This window comes from Xiphophorus couchianus, chromosome 22 (assembly GCF_001444195.1).
Source record: "Xiphophorus couchianus chromosome 22, X_couchianus-1.0, whole genome shotgun sequence".
Lineage (NCBI taxonomy): Eukaryota > Metazoa > Chordata > Actinopteri > Cyprinodontiformes > Poeciliidae > Xiphophorus > Xiphophorus couchianus.
The window spans coordinates 566247-580396 of record NC_040249.1 but is presented as its reverse complement, the minus strand read 5'-3'; the positions used below and the strand labels follow the sequence as shown (position 1 = coordinate 580396).

Sequence of the window (14150 nt, the reverse complement as noted above, 5' to 3'; positions counted from 1 at the left end):
GCAAAAACATCAGTGATTTAAAGTCAGATAATAGTGAGTGGGCATTTTCAAGATATGAGAACGGTAGACTTCTTTTGTCTTGGACATTAGCTGCAAAACAATCTAACTAATGATCTAGGGAAGATACTGACTGCTCATAATGTCTACACAGAACCTCGCTTCAGAAACCCAGACAGACCTTTCAATATATCAAGATGTTAACAGTGATATTCTCTTGAATTAAACTCGGAACTTCAGCGTTTTTTCAGCTTGAATTTATTTCAAAGTGAATGTGCTGAGAATGATAATAAAGGACAAAGAAAAATGTCACCAGATACTGTCTTTGTTACCTTTGTCCACTTTCAAGAAGAGCTGCAGAACATCTGCAACGTCATCAGGCCCAGGGCTGACCAGGTCACTCTGGATGTTATCCATCTAAATACAGAACAAACCTCTCCAGTCTACCATAAAAAAAATGCATACAAAGGCTGAATCCAGGAGCCATTTAAGAAAACAGAAGACATTAACATAAAAAAGACAATAAATGTTTATATAAAAAAAAAACATTCATCAGCAACAGGATTCAACTTTTTAAAGTCCAATTGTTTGTCTTTATTCTATTTCTCCCATTGTTGTTGCACAATAACTGGAGTAGAGAGTGGTCTAATGATTGGAAGGGTTGTTCTATACGGCAGGTTCACTTCGCTGGAGTTTACCCATCATTCATTTCAGCCACTTCCTTAACTTTAGCAACACATTTACTGGGGACAGAACAGCCAGTCCCATGAACATCTGACCGCCTGAGCCAGAACATCTCAGATAAAACAAGAAAGTGTCTGAAAACTGAGAAAGAAACTCTGGTAGGTCTGAGCCATGATCCCAGCTCAGTCTGGGAAACACATGGAAGTGCTAGTCTGTCACATCAACACATCCAGTCAGTTCTGGACGCCAAGCTGACGGTTTGAAACATTTTATTCTTTGGAGTTACAATTCCTGGAGGATGCTTGATCCAAAACTTCCGACATGACCCAAAGCCAGAGGTTGGACAGCTTGGCTTCGTGAAACAGAACTCTGAACATGAAATGATACTATTATTAATGGCACATATTTTTCTACAGAAATGATGGAATCCCTCAATATTGAAAACATTGTCCCACCTCTAACAGTTTGACTTTTAGGAGGAATTGAATCCACTGAACGGATAAAATTGGATTAAGAGCATCGAGTTGATCTGCCTTCCTGGGCAAATGGATTATCATCCTCTGAAAAGTGACTTCATCATTTCCAGACCTCTACGTTTGGTAGAATGAACAAAGGGTCCAAAACGCTGAGATCCTCTTGCGCATTTATTGCGTTGGTTAGTACATTTACTGGAATCTCCCCTGTTCCTTTAGGTAACTGGAAAGATACTTCTTTTCTTAAGGCAGTTATTGTTTCATTAGGACAAGATACCAAACAAATGTTCTAGATTTTTTTTTTGTTGTTCAGTGCAGATTCAGGACTCAACAATCAATCCCTTTCATCTTCAACTGCCGCATATTAAAAATATTTCACTGCAGTACTGTTGCTTAAACATTGTTGCTTGATTGGCGATATATGACAGAGAAGGTTTGTGAGGAAACAATTTGTTAAAGTTATGCTTTTAACCAAAGGTCATTATAGCTCTGACTGCTTCCCAAGATTGACCAGTAATGGATCAACTTTGACCCCCTCAACTCTGCATCATCAACATCATCAGATGATGGTGAGATGTAGAAGACACGTGGGTATAGATCACAGTTTCAAGGTGAGATCCAAAATTAGACTGTTTTTATATATGAATCCCAATTAGTTCAGTTAATTTACCACTGTTTACTTCCCCAACACCGACTTTTGCTTCTCATCACTTGTCCTTTTATTTCTGCTGTTGTGCCTGGTTTTATTTCCAAGGCATATTACTTTGAGTTTTCCTTCCAGACGCTTTAATTTTCAACCTTTATAACCTTCATATCTGGTTTGTTCTAAGTCCAAATGTTAGACTGAGCGTATTAGGAATTATTTCAAATATTATTATTAATTCCAGCTGCTATATTTAGCTATTTCAGCTTGATTTTTTGCAAACATGTTTTTTTTTGTGAATCAACCAGGAACATGATGGCACATCAGGTTGATATGCAGACTCATTTTCAGAGTTAGGTCTGCACTGGTATTTTTGTAGAACAGCAAATAAAAGGATGATTCCACATGTTTTCTACAACATTGAGGGATTCCTTGATTTTATTTCATAATCTGATTTTTTTTTTTTCCTTTCGTTTTGCTACCAAGTAAAACTGAACGTCCTCCAGGAGAAGTAAGTGCACTCATTTCGCTAGAAGTTAAGTTGGAGCAACAGAAAGTAAATAGACCCCTGGCCACTGACAATTAAGAATGATCACACTTCCACATATAGAAAATTAATATCTCTCCACCAGTTCATTGTCCATTCTACTTTATCTAATGTAGTCACCTGTGTGTTAGATTGGTGGCCATTTTGGAAATCCTGAGCTGTAAACTGGAATGTGACCAGACACAGGTCGCTGAGCCACTGGTAGGACCTGAAGACTGGATTTTTTTTTTTTTAAGTGAAGTTTTGTGGAGGTACTGTCAAAAATATTTGTTTTTACTTTTTACAAAGATGTCATTTGACCATGAGCTTGTTGGAAATACATCTTGCGAGTGATGAATGGCTAACAGCTGATTAGCTTAAGTTAGCCATTTAAAACAACTCAAACTGATCATGTGGGAGAGTCAGGGGGATGTAACACCATGTTAGTGAACAACTTGGTGTTGTTCACTAACAGTTTGCACCTTTAAGGGAAAAAAATGTTTGTTTATGTATTTGTTAAAACTGCCACTGTGTCATTACAGCATAATATGAGACAGATAATCTGCAAAAAGGTCAATATCCTACACCTCCTCCCTGAGCTATTAATGTTGTCTAAAGAAATGCATCTCTCTGACCAAAAACAACCAATCAGAGCCAGGAGGAGGGTCTACCTGCTGTCAATCAATCTCATGTACTCGCTGCTCAATGTGCTATTAGCAGAGAAACAACTTACTGTTACAGAAAAAACGTTTATCTGCAGTCATCTGTGGCCATGCTAACTAGCCAGGGCATTCACAGCAGGATCTGCTATCAGGAAGAAGCTACAGCCTTGCAAAGAGCAAAGAGAGAGTGAGGGGCGGGGTTAAGTAGCGACACAAGAAGGATGATTGACAGCACTAAGACCCGCCTCCTGACTGAGTGGTTGTATCTAGCTAGCACTGAGAGATGGCAGAAGAGCTCAAGTTTTGTGTCTCATAACATACTGTCATGTCACAGTGAAAGTTTCAACAAAAGTTACATACTGCAGCTTTAACAGACAATACATTGAGCGCAGAACAACATCCGTGTTCTTATGCAGCATTACCTTGGATGTTGACTCCATCAATCTGCCTGATTTGCTGTAACTTATCAAGTTGTTCAAGCCAAGACCTAAAGAAAGTTTTTAATTCTGTTAAAAGATGTTGTGCTGATGTCCTTTTCTGACAAGCTCATGGCAATGTTGAATTTTTCTACTACAGGAAAGGGAACTTGTACCGAATGCATTGAATTCTTAGGCAAACTGCAGCCAAACCACTTGCCACCGTGTTGTAGTGACAACAGTAACACTTTGACCAGGTTTCCACTCATTCTTTGTTACTAAAGGCCTCAGTTTGCTTCAAACAAAGTGCTCGTCGACTCTTCTAACAACATGTCGAAGAAATCCCAGCTGGCAGCAGGACCAGCTGGTTCCAACTCTTTTAGCAAACAAACCAAACCTCTACCAGTTTGTTTGAAGAATACCAAACCCTCGACAGATCTGATAGCCCTGCACTTCGTAAGCCGGCTGTTTGAACACGCCGGGCCGCCTGTTGGCTTGTTTCATCGCTGTCGCTTTAGCCCTTGAAACTGCTTCACACATCACAGCCCTTAGACTGGTTCTGAAGTTCAGACACCCTGTTCAAATAGTTCTAGGAAGCAACATCCTTGGGTACTCTTGACTTAACAAAACCACCGTTTAGCTGTAAAACTTCGTTTCAGAATCTCAGGGTGACCTTTCTGCCGTTGTTTTGGACGCCGCATTCGTCCACATATCTCAGAGATGGGTTGTTTGGTGAAACAATAACTGTCTTGATGTTTGATGAAAGTCTTGGCCAGGAGCCACTGATGAAGGAGCAAATAGCTGCTTGTTCTGTCTGAAGCAACCATCGCTCGCGCCCTACGTGACGTAGTCGTCCTCGTCGCTGCGTTCTGTCTTGATGTGGTCTGGGTGAAGCAGTGGAAAGTGTGGTGCTGTAGTCCTCGTGCAAACGTACCACTCCTTAATGTTTGACAGCTGAGTTAAGGCCGGGTTCACCGAGCGCTGGCTCCGCCGGGGGGTCCTGGAGCTCTGCTGCTTCTGGCTCAGCTGGCTCTTGAGGCCCGACAGAGAGAGATCCAGAGGCATGGCCACCGGAGACGAACTCCGCAGCAACACCTTACCGCTTACGTCGTTGCTAGGGCTGAGATCTAACTGGTGAGTGGTCAACAGTGGGAAATGAGAACTCCTGTTGGCAAGCGACGAAGTGAAGTGGGTCATTTTCAGGTCGAGGGGTTCGAGGACAGGTTGCTGGAGGTGGTGATGGCCAAAGCTGTACAAGTCCTGGTGGTCAGAGGTAGGCGACGACTTGACGTGGATCTTCATGTGCTTGCGCAGTGAGCTGGGGTGGGTGTAAGACTTGGTGCAGCCCAGGGCCTTGCAGTCGTAGGGCTTTGAAGCGGTGTGGACCTGCGAGTGCTTCTTCCTGTCGCTGCTGTTAGCGAAGCGCCTCTCACAAAACTCACACTGGAATGGCTTCTCACCTGCAAAACAAACATTACACTCATTGAGATCTCAGATGCAAGTATGTATTTGGATTTATATTACTTGCTCATGATATGACTGGGACACAATAAACATCTGGAGATCATTTTTGGAAAACAAGAAACTGAAAGGGCTGCACAGTGTAGCATTGACTAGCAGTAGCTGCGTTTCCCTTAGAAATGGGCGCAAAACTTTGTCGAAATTCCGTTAATGATGAAAAAACATAATTTCGCAATTGCGGTGTTTCCACTAAAGAAGAGACACAATTAAAATCACATGTTAATAAGCTTGTTCACATGTTATGGCAAATTGCGCAAATATATGGTCACTAGCTGTGTTTTTTAAATGTTTATATGATTGCACAATTAGTGATTTCCAAAATAAAAGTGATTTACTCGAAATTTTGAAAAACAAAAAAAAAACTCTTGTGTTTCGATAAAAAGCGTCGGCTCTAAAATAGGGAGGGTTTTTTGGCCATAGTGAAATTGGTTTATTATGCAAAACGTTTTTCACATCACACAAGTCACATGATCAACAACCGGATGTCGCCACTGGCGCAAACCACGAAGAAGAGGATGACAGGAAGTAGTTTGAGGATGATAGTGCGACATGCCTTTTAATGACTTGTCACGTGAACAAGCTTATTCACGAGTGATTTTAATTTCATTTCTGGAATTTGTTTGCTGGAATTGAAAAATATATATATATATTTTTTTTTTCTTTTTTCTGCTTTTACCTTAGCGGAATTTAGACAAAGATTTGCACACATTTGTGAAGGAAACACAGCAACAATGAATCAAAGTGAAGGTGTTGCTCTTTTAGCTTCAGTCGTACTGAGACAGGATCCCAGTGGATCCGCTAGATCACGACTCTAAAACCTGCAGCTCTGGACCGTTGAGCTGTTTAATATTTCATACTAAACATGAAATATTGACCTATTATTATTTGGGTTCTATGACCTCATGAAAAAACATTGCCGCCTCCCACAAGCTGACTCCATGCAGAAAAACCCAAGGCTGGGTTTTGAACCCAGAACCATCATGACGCAAAGCAACATTACCAAATGCTCTACTGTGACAGTTTTAAGAAATATGAAAACACACACACACATATATATTTGTTAAATATAAGTTTACATACTGCAGTTTTGATGATGACAAAGAGTATTTACGTTCAAAAGGTCTCTCTGTCTGCAGAAAGTTCCGTCTCAGTTTATCTGCTTTAACGATGAATTTAACAAAAATAACCTGGTGGAACAGCTTCAGGCTAAACAGCCAGACTCCATTCATCACCTGGTTCAGCTCCCTGGCTGAACACTGGGATTTTAACTAGTCACATATTATTTTAATGTTTATTATTGAAAATAATATTAATAATTGTTAGATATTTTTATGTTAATAATTTCAAACCTAAAATAGTGTTTTGGGTCACATGCACACACACACACACACACACCGGGCAGGAAAACACAACTCTGCTCATGCAGCTGTATTATAATGATGTCACCTCTGTGTCATAATAATGTTCCCTCTTAAAAACAGTATTGGCTCAGTAATAAACACACTGGTTCACAAAGAGAAGTCTGTTCAGAGGACAGTGTCTAGGCTTGATGGTCCAACTAAATCAGTGTGTTTCACTGGCTGACTGTTCACCACGCACACACAGCTACTGCAGATAATTCAAAGAGGCAAAATTAGAGTAAAAATCCATCTAGACTAAAAGTCAGATTTCACTTTAACCCCAGCTGACCTCCTCCTCAGCAGCCTGCTGGGTGTTAATCCCTCACCCTGCATGACTCCTCAAACCCGGGGCTCCAGCAGGAACCGAGGAGGCGGCGGAGGGAAGGGTGTCCACAAAAGGGACTCAGCCTTTAGAGACATGGAGGGTGGGGGGATCCCTGCAGACTGAGAGCTATCTTTATTAACCTCACATTGTGTCTGTGTGTGTCAGGAAGCCGCTGTCTGTACGGATGACACGGATTTAACTCCCCCCGCCCCGGCGCCCCGCCGCCGGCCGGCCAGCCAGCGGTGTCACCCCGTGAACAGACCCAGAAGCAGCAAAGCTTACCCGTGTGCGTGCGCGTGTGGATCTTGAGGTTCTCTGAGCGTGCGAACATCTTGCCGCAGTTGGGAAACGCGCACGAGAAGGGCTTCTCCCCGGTGTGCACGCGGATGTGGTTGATGAGTTTGTATTTGGCTTTGAACGCCTTCCCGCCGCGCAGACACTCGTCCCACATGCAGACGTGACTGAGGCTCTCGAGCCCCGCCGCGACGTGCTCGCTGGTGACGTGGTCCACGAGCTCGGGCATGGAGCTGAAAGTTTGCTCGCAGACGGACGTCGCCGTCCGCCCGAGCCTCGGCTTCGAAGAAGTTCGCTCAGTCCATTTGCACACCAGCTCGGTTTTCACGGTGGGGCCTTTGGAGAAATCCAGCAGGCCGTCCATCCCACCCCCGGCTGGAGTGTCAGCACAGGCGGAGACATTCGTGGCTTTCGCTTGGGGTGGGGAGACGATGCTCGAAGCCCCGGAGTTGTTGTTCCCCAAAGGAGAGACGAGGCCATTGTGCCTGGCCACTACGGCCATCCGCTTCATGCTCCGCTCCGCTCCCCAAATACACTCCTCCTTTTTCCTAAAATGACTAAATTATAAATGACAATGCGCTTATTGCGCTCCTGTTTTCTCCCGGCGGTGTAGTTTCACCCACAGCGCATGCGGCAGCGTCTTTACCCCCCGCTGTTCGACGTTAGATCCCGAGAGTCAAGCCTCCATGCTTCTATTTACTGTGAATGGAGGTGAACGGATTGGAAGGAATGGAGCAGGCTGCAGTCCAAACCAGCGGAGGGGCGTCCTTGTCTCCTTTCCTCGCCCCCTCCGGTCCCACTTTTCTTTCTTCCTAACATTCCCAGAGAGTTGAAATTCAACCTTAGTTTTTAATAACTAGTTGCTTGAACGTAGATACAGATGCACAAGAACTACACATTAATATGTTATATTGCAGAAATCCAACTCTTTATATGACTGTAGACTTATGGAATAAGTCTACACTAGTATTCAATAAATTGGAAGTCCCGTTGACTCTCATTCTCCAGATTAAAAAGACCTTTTGAAAATAACCTTAATCAGTTATTAACCCCCCCTCCCCCTTTATTTATTTATTTATTTTCTTATTCCTGAAATGAATCGACTTTTCAACAATATTCTGATTTATTGAATGTGTCTGTAATCTTTTTTTTTTTTTTTTTTTTAGAAATTTGTGGCAAAGGATGTGACAAGAATCACACACTCTCACTTAGAGATTTATTTATTTTTGCCTTGTTTTTTATTATTATTATTATTTATTTCAAATGAACAAATGCAGTAATAGCTGCTTCATGCTACAAAGTAGAGGGTTTTAGTCAAGGTGTATGTGCAGCCAGCTGTCCCAGGCTGGAATCATTAATTCCTCTAATCTACATGCTTTTGCTCTATGGGAGCCAGAGAAGATAAAATTATTGTAGGCTTGGTGCCTGTTTGCTGGCTAGTTTTTTTTTTTCTTAATTTGAGCTTAACTTTGTGTTTCAGTCAATACTTGCGTTTTGGAGTTGTGGACTCCTTCATAAGACATAGGTTCTGTTTGGTTGAAATCTCCTGTTTGCTGTATCTTTAATATTTCCTGAAGTTTTGTTCCTTTAACTGATCTCTTGCTTCTCATTGGTTTCCCTCTCAGCTATATAGTTAATCAGCCTGTTTCACATCCAGTAATCACTCTTCCGAGTACTGATGCGCTCCAGTTTCATTTAGTCGGTGTCAGATTATCTTGCTACTCATGGCAACTCTGTTGTTGTCGCATCGATCTTCCAGAACACTCAGGTCTTCTGGTTTTGGTCTACTCAGCACCGCCAGAACCAGAACCAAACATAGAGACACACCTTTCAGTTTTTATGCGCCACAAATCTGGAACACACTTCCAGAAAACTGCAAAACAGCCAAAACCTTGAGTACTTTTTAAATTGAGGCTAAAACCCACCACCAAAGATGCCTCTGATTAGTAGTACGGCACATTGATCAATATATTTAATGTGCATATGTTTGATAATGAAGGTATTTGATAAAAAAATGTTTATTGATGTTTCATAACTGGACACTGTTATGTTTTTAGGAGGTAAAGCACTTTGAACTGCCTTGTTGCTGAAATGTACTTGACTAGACAAATTAGCAGTTCTTGTTAAAGTTTCATATATTTTATTAAAATAATTGATTTGGGTTGTTTTTTCTTTCGCCTAATTTTGTAATTATTTTATGTATATTAATTGTTGTCATTTTGGCCTTTAAGATATGAAAATTTCCACATGGATCAAAGTTTTGATTCATCTGATGATGTAATTTTTAAATATTAAATGATTAATGTGCTGATCAGTTCCTCAGTACTTGAGTGGCCTTTTTAGCAAACAGTTTTTACTTTTTTTTTTTTTTTGAAAGATTACTTTTTACTTTTACTTGAGTAAATTAATGTTGAAGCAGTGCTAGTTCTGGGTAGTCTACCCACCTCTACTTTTGCTACACCATGGCATAGACCCTGAGCCTCTTCGACACTGACTTTCTGTCTGGAACTGAAAGAGAGAATAGATTAAGACGTTTTGCAGGACATGAAAGTGGAGCATAACTTTAAAGAATCTTCTCTATTCATGAAATGGAAAAATGTTCTGGTTCGCTATCCCAAAAGAAGACTGATTTTTACTTCCGGAAAAGTGTCACACTGACCAATCCACTAGGTGGCGGTAATGTACCAGTAAATGAGTTTGTCATGCGCGCACTCCGAACAGAACCAACAGAATCCTGCGCCGTAGAAGAAGAAGATGCTTACAGAGGACTTCCTGGATGCTCGTCTGTGAATGTAAACAGAGAAATGTCGCAGTCTCCAGACAGCAGGAGCCTTTTATCCGCTTCTTCCCAGCTCAACCTGATGGAAGTAGAGTCGGTGAGGGAACTTCTTCCTGTCCGCTTTAATTAGGAACACAAAACCCGAATAATGCCATTTATCTCTACATGGTGTTTGGTAGAAGAGAATCAAAGAATAAACCGGTCTTGTGTTTGTTTATATTGACTTTATATATTGATTATATTGAACAGTCCTAGAAATTGAACCACTATGCAGTCCAGCCATGTGGAATATATAATAATATTAAAGTAATATTGAAGCTCCGTTGCTTCAGTGAGTGAGTGGAACAAATATTTCCTTCTTTCATCTGTCATTCTTTCCCACTTTGGACTCTTAGATCCATAAACTGCTTACTGAAGGAAAAAATTAGCACAAAATCAGGGACCTAAGAGATTTTATGGTCCAGTTTGGATAGAATTAGGTCCAAACAAACCAGAAGCACAAATAATGCAAATAATTTGACTTGCAAGGAGTTGGGATGAGACGCCACATACAGAATTCGGTGGTGTTAGAACAAACTAATACCACATACCCTGAACACACCATCCCCATGGTGGTGGCAGCGTCATGCTGTGGATATAGCTAGATCTAGAACAGTCCTGGAGGAAAACCTGTTAAAAATTGAATCTGGCCTGAGACTGTAGAGGTTCAGCTTCCAGCGGGAGGGCCGCCCTGAACAAGCCAGAGATATTATGGGATGTTTTGGATCAAAGCATGTTCATGTGCTAGCACGGTCCAAGTCAAAGTATAGACCTAAATTCTATGGAAAACCTGAAACCTGCTGCTCACAGACACATTTTCTTATTTATAGAAATATGTGTTGTTTCTCCTTCCACTCAACATTCTGACTGTGTGTTGGCCTGTCTGTCATTCTGTCATTCACACAAACTCCCCAATAGAATACATACCCTGTAACATGAGGAACTGTGGAAGAGTTCAAAACGTCCATCTTTCATATCAGATACTTCAATATATTTCTATGTTGTATGTTCTTTACAGCAGAAAAACTTTTTCCTGATCCCCTATTTTTGTTTTTGTATGTTGAATATCTTTTCATAGATTGACGATAAGGAGTTTGACATTCCCCAAGTGGACACCCCCCCCACACTGGAGAGCATCCTGAGTCAGGTCAGCTACAAATCTTTCCTTTGTCTGCTTTCAGTCACATTTAAAGGGACAGTATTACGTGAAATCGACTTTTTTTTAAAGTTTTACATCATGTTATAATGTTACTCCCTCATCAAAAACATTGCTGTGATTTTTTCATGCATGTCTAAGAAATCCTTTAGTCTCTGTGGCAACGACTGAGCTGTGTAAAATGCCTGGTTGGACCTAGCTCCGCCTTCAATATGCAGCTCCACCTCTGAGCTGCAGTTTCCAAGCTTCAGAGATTACGCCTCCCAGAGCAGCCCTTCCCCGCAACTCCCCCACTCTGCTCCTACAGGCTAACCTGCAGCATTTAGCAATCATCAGTTTTTTTAGCTTATCATTCAAGGTACTTCTCAGTGCACTGCTGGTAAAAACACGCTGTTAAAGGGTTAATAGCGGAGCCATGTTGTGTGAGTTCTCACACCAACGCACCAGCTTTGGGAACTCGTGTGTTTCAGAGTTAAGGTCAGATGTGCACTTCTTGAATTTGAGCTTTCCTGTGTGTGACGTGGGTTTGTGTGCTACAGATGGAGGAGGAGGAGGAGGACCCTTTTGTTCTGGAGGACACCTGCCTTTTAAACACGGACAACATGGACGCTCAGTCCTATGACACGTCCTCCTTGGCCAGCTCTGACAGCGGAGACCCGGCACACCTCAAACGGCAAGAACACACACGCTTTGAAAACGTTGTAAACCTTCTACCACCTGTGGTGAACATAAGTATCGAAGCCACTTTCAGATATGGTATATTTAACATTGTTATCAGAATTACTGGGATGATTCCATTCAGTAGAATAGATTGCTTAGCACATAGGTAAGTAATTGCGTCTTGTTGATTGGATAATCTAAGTTAGATATTTGATTCAATAGAAATAATGATGATTTAATGAAAACTTGGAAAGTTTTCATTTCCAAGTTTTCCATCAGGCAAATATTTTTAAACTGAATGTTAAAAACTATTTAATAAACAGGCAAAGTTGTTGAAGTTATATAGTGTAATTGCAAATATATGGATATTAATGAAGACATTTCCCAGGGGTTAGTTTTGGCATGTAAATGTATTTATTTAATACATAAATGATAAGTAATAAGTTTATAATATAAAATTGAAAGTTTATTTTGAGTAATTAAAAAAAATCCATACACAAGTCAAAATGAAAGAAAGAAAATACACAATATTGAAAAGAAATAAAACTAGTACAGAGATAGATAAAGTCTAAATTCCTAAGAATAGCAAGAACACAGTTTGTGGACCAAAAAAAGCAGAGGTAGAAGCAGAAATGTTCTATACCTTCCCTCTGGTATACATAAGTCATCATCAAAAAACAAAAACAAAGCAGCAGAATCGTTTCTGTATGTTTTCTAAAACATATAATGGAATTCAGTAGACAAACTCAAACAAGAAAACAATCAAATCTTATAGTGTTTGTTTTGTAAATGATTTGTTTCTTTAATTTTGAACCACTGGACACCAGCCACATTGCAGATGAAGCTGTTTTCCGTCTGGTGAAATGGCGACTATTATGAATAAACTGAAGTTGTTGCTCGATAAAATAAGATTATAATTAAATTTTAAAAAAAGATACTTGGAGTTAGAATCGGGCGCTGTACCGGTCCGTCATGGTGAAGAGAGAGCTGAGCCAAAAAGCGAAGCTCTCGATTTACCGGTCGATCTACGTTCCCACCCTCATCTATGGTCATGAGCTTTGGGCCATGACCGAAAGAACGAGATCGCGGATACAAGCGGCCGAAATGGGTTTTCTCCGTAGGGTGGCTGGGCTCTCCCTTAGAGATAGGGTGAGAAGCTCAGTCATCCGGGAGGGACTCAGAGTAGAGCCGCTGCTCCTTCACATCGAGAGGAGCCAGTTGAGGTGGCTCGGGCATCTGGTCAGGATGCCTCCTGGACGCCTCCCTGGTGAGGTGTTCCGGGCATGTCCCACCGGGAGGAGGCCCCGGGGAAGACCCAGGACACGCTGGAGGGACTATGTCTCTCGGCTGGCCTGGGAACGCCTCGGGATTCCCCCGGAGGAGCTAGAAGAAGTGGCTGGGGAGAGGGAAGTCTGGGCCTCCCTTCTGAAGCTGCTACCCCCGCGACCCGACCTCGGATAAGAGGAAGAAGATGGATGGATGGATGGATGGATGGAGTTAGAATCAGTTACATTGCAGATAAAAGACTTAAAAAAACACACACATTAAAATGATTCATTGTGAAGTATGGAGAGGCACTGCAGTGCTGAGTAAAGCCAAGTAGTTAATAAATTATAAATGACTTAAAGATGTCCAGAGAAGCAACCTTTCCCATTCATGTTGATGTTTCCAGTCTCAGAGTTCTGCAGGTATAAGTTTATTTATATTTTTCCTCCGTGTCCGTTTGTTCTGTGTGACGACGGGACCGACTGTAGGAAGAGAAGGACTCTGGATCAGAATGCAGCAGTTCACGGCTCGGTCCTTCGCCTCAGCCTGCTGAAGGGCATCTCCGCTCAGATAGTTGCTGCTGCTGTAAGGAACAGTGTTGCACTCATCCAGATTTATTAATTTAACACACCATCACAATGGATTCCTGGTATTCTTTTGGCCATGACAAGAACATTTGTATCTCTCAATAGGACAAAGTGGATGCTGGGCTGCCCACTGCAATAGTAAGTATCGATTGATTGGTTTGTATTGCAACAGATGCTGCTCATTTACAGAAGAACATACTGAAGTTCAGAGTGCTCAAATGTGTTCAATTATTTGTAGAAGAATTTGATATTTCAATCAAATTTTTTATATTTATTGACCATCTGTTGTCGTCAATGCGTCTGATTCGTACTGAAATTTGTGTATTTGTTGACCCTTTCTCAGGCCATGTCTGGTGTTATTGCCGTAGGAACATCTCATGGTCTTGCCCTGGTGTTTGGTGAGTTAATGTGTTAACCCTTCATAGTTTGCTTCAAATGACATTAAGGGATGTTGACTCTGTAAATAATTTATAACTCCGTTTCAGGCGTACAAATAAAGATCAGGCATGGGTGTTTCCACTTTTATTGGAACCAGATGTATTCTTTATTTTGTGGCTTCTTATTTGCACTCTTGTCGCTCGTAACAGAATTATCTCGGTTCTAAAATGTCCAACTTTATTATAATACTGACAAAAAAACTTACTACTTAATAATAGTATGAAGGGTTGGGCCAGTGGACCTTAACATCCCTATTAGAGTGTTTATTCTGACTATATTTTATA

General features: G+C 41.4%; 2 protein-coding genes across 7 annotated transcripts in view; one reads left to right on the top strand and one right to left on the bottom strand.

Annotated features, from left to right (window-relative positions):
* Positions 1-238: 238 nt before the first annotated feature.
* On the bottom strand, positions 239-7958 carry LOC114138155 (zinc finger protein ZIC 4-like). The gene is made up of 2 exons (XM_028007250.1): positions 6930-7958; positions 239-4861 (listed from the first exon to the last, which is right to left on the bottom strand). Exons 1-2 carry the CDS (start codon positions 7450-7452, stop codon positions 4239-4241), a joined length of 1146 nt encoding a protein of 381 aa, XP_027863051.1. The 5' UTR covers positions 7453-7958; the 3' UTR covers positions 239-4238.
* Positions 7959-9660: 1702 nt separating this feature from the next.
* The window catches only part of vps8 (VPS8 subunit of CORVET complex), a 33656-nt gene continuing 29166 nt past the window's right edge, over positions 9661-14150 (top strand). For 5 of the 6 annotated variants that reach the window (XM_028007398.1, XM_028007393.1, XM_028007396.1 and 2 more), the window contains exons 1-6: positions 9662-9817; positions 10838-10906; positions 11455-11588; positions 13330-13426; positions 13534-13566; positions 13772-13826. In XM_028007398.1, coding sequence (XP_027863199.1) covers positions 9746-9817; positions 10838-10906; positions 11455-11588; positions 13330-13426; positions 13534-13566; positions 13772-13826 — 460 coding nt within the window. In that variant the 5' untranslated portion in view covers positions 9662-9745. Of the gene's footprint in view, positions 9818-10837; positions 10907-11454; positions 11589-13329; positions 13427-13533; positions 13567-13771; positions 13827-14150 lie in introns of all 6 variants that reach the window. The other variant, XM_028007392.1, reaches the window with a different exon arrangement.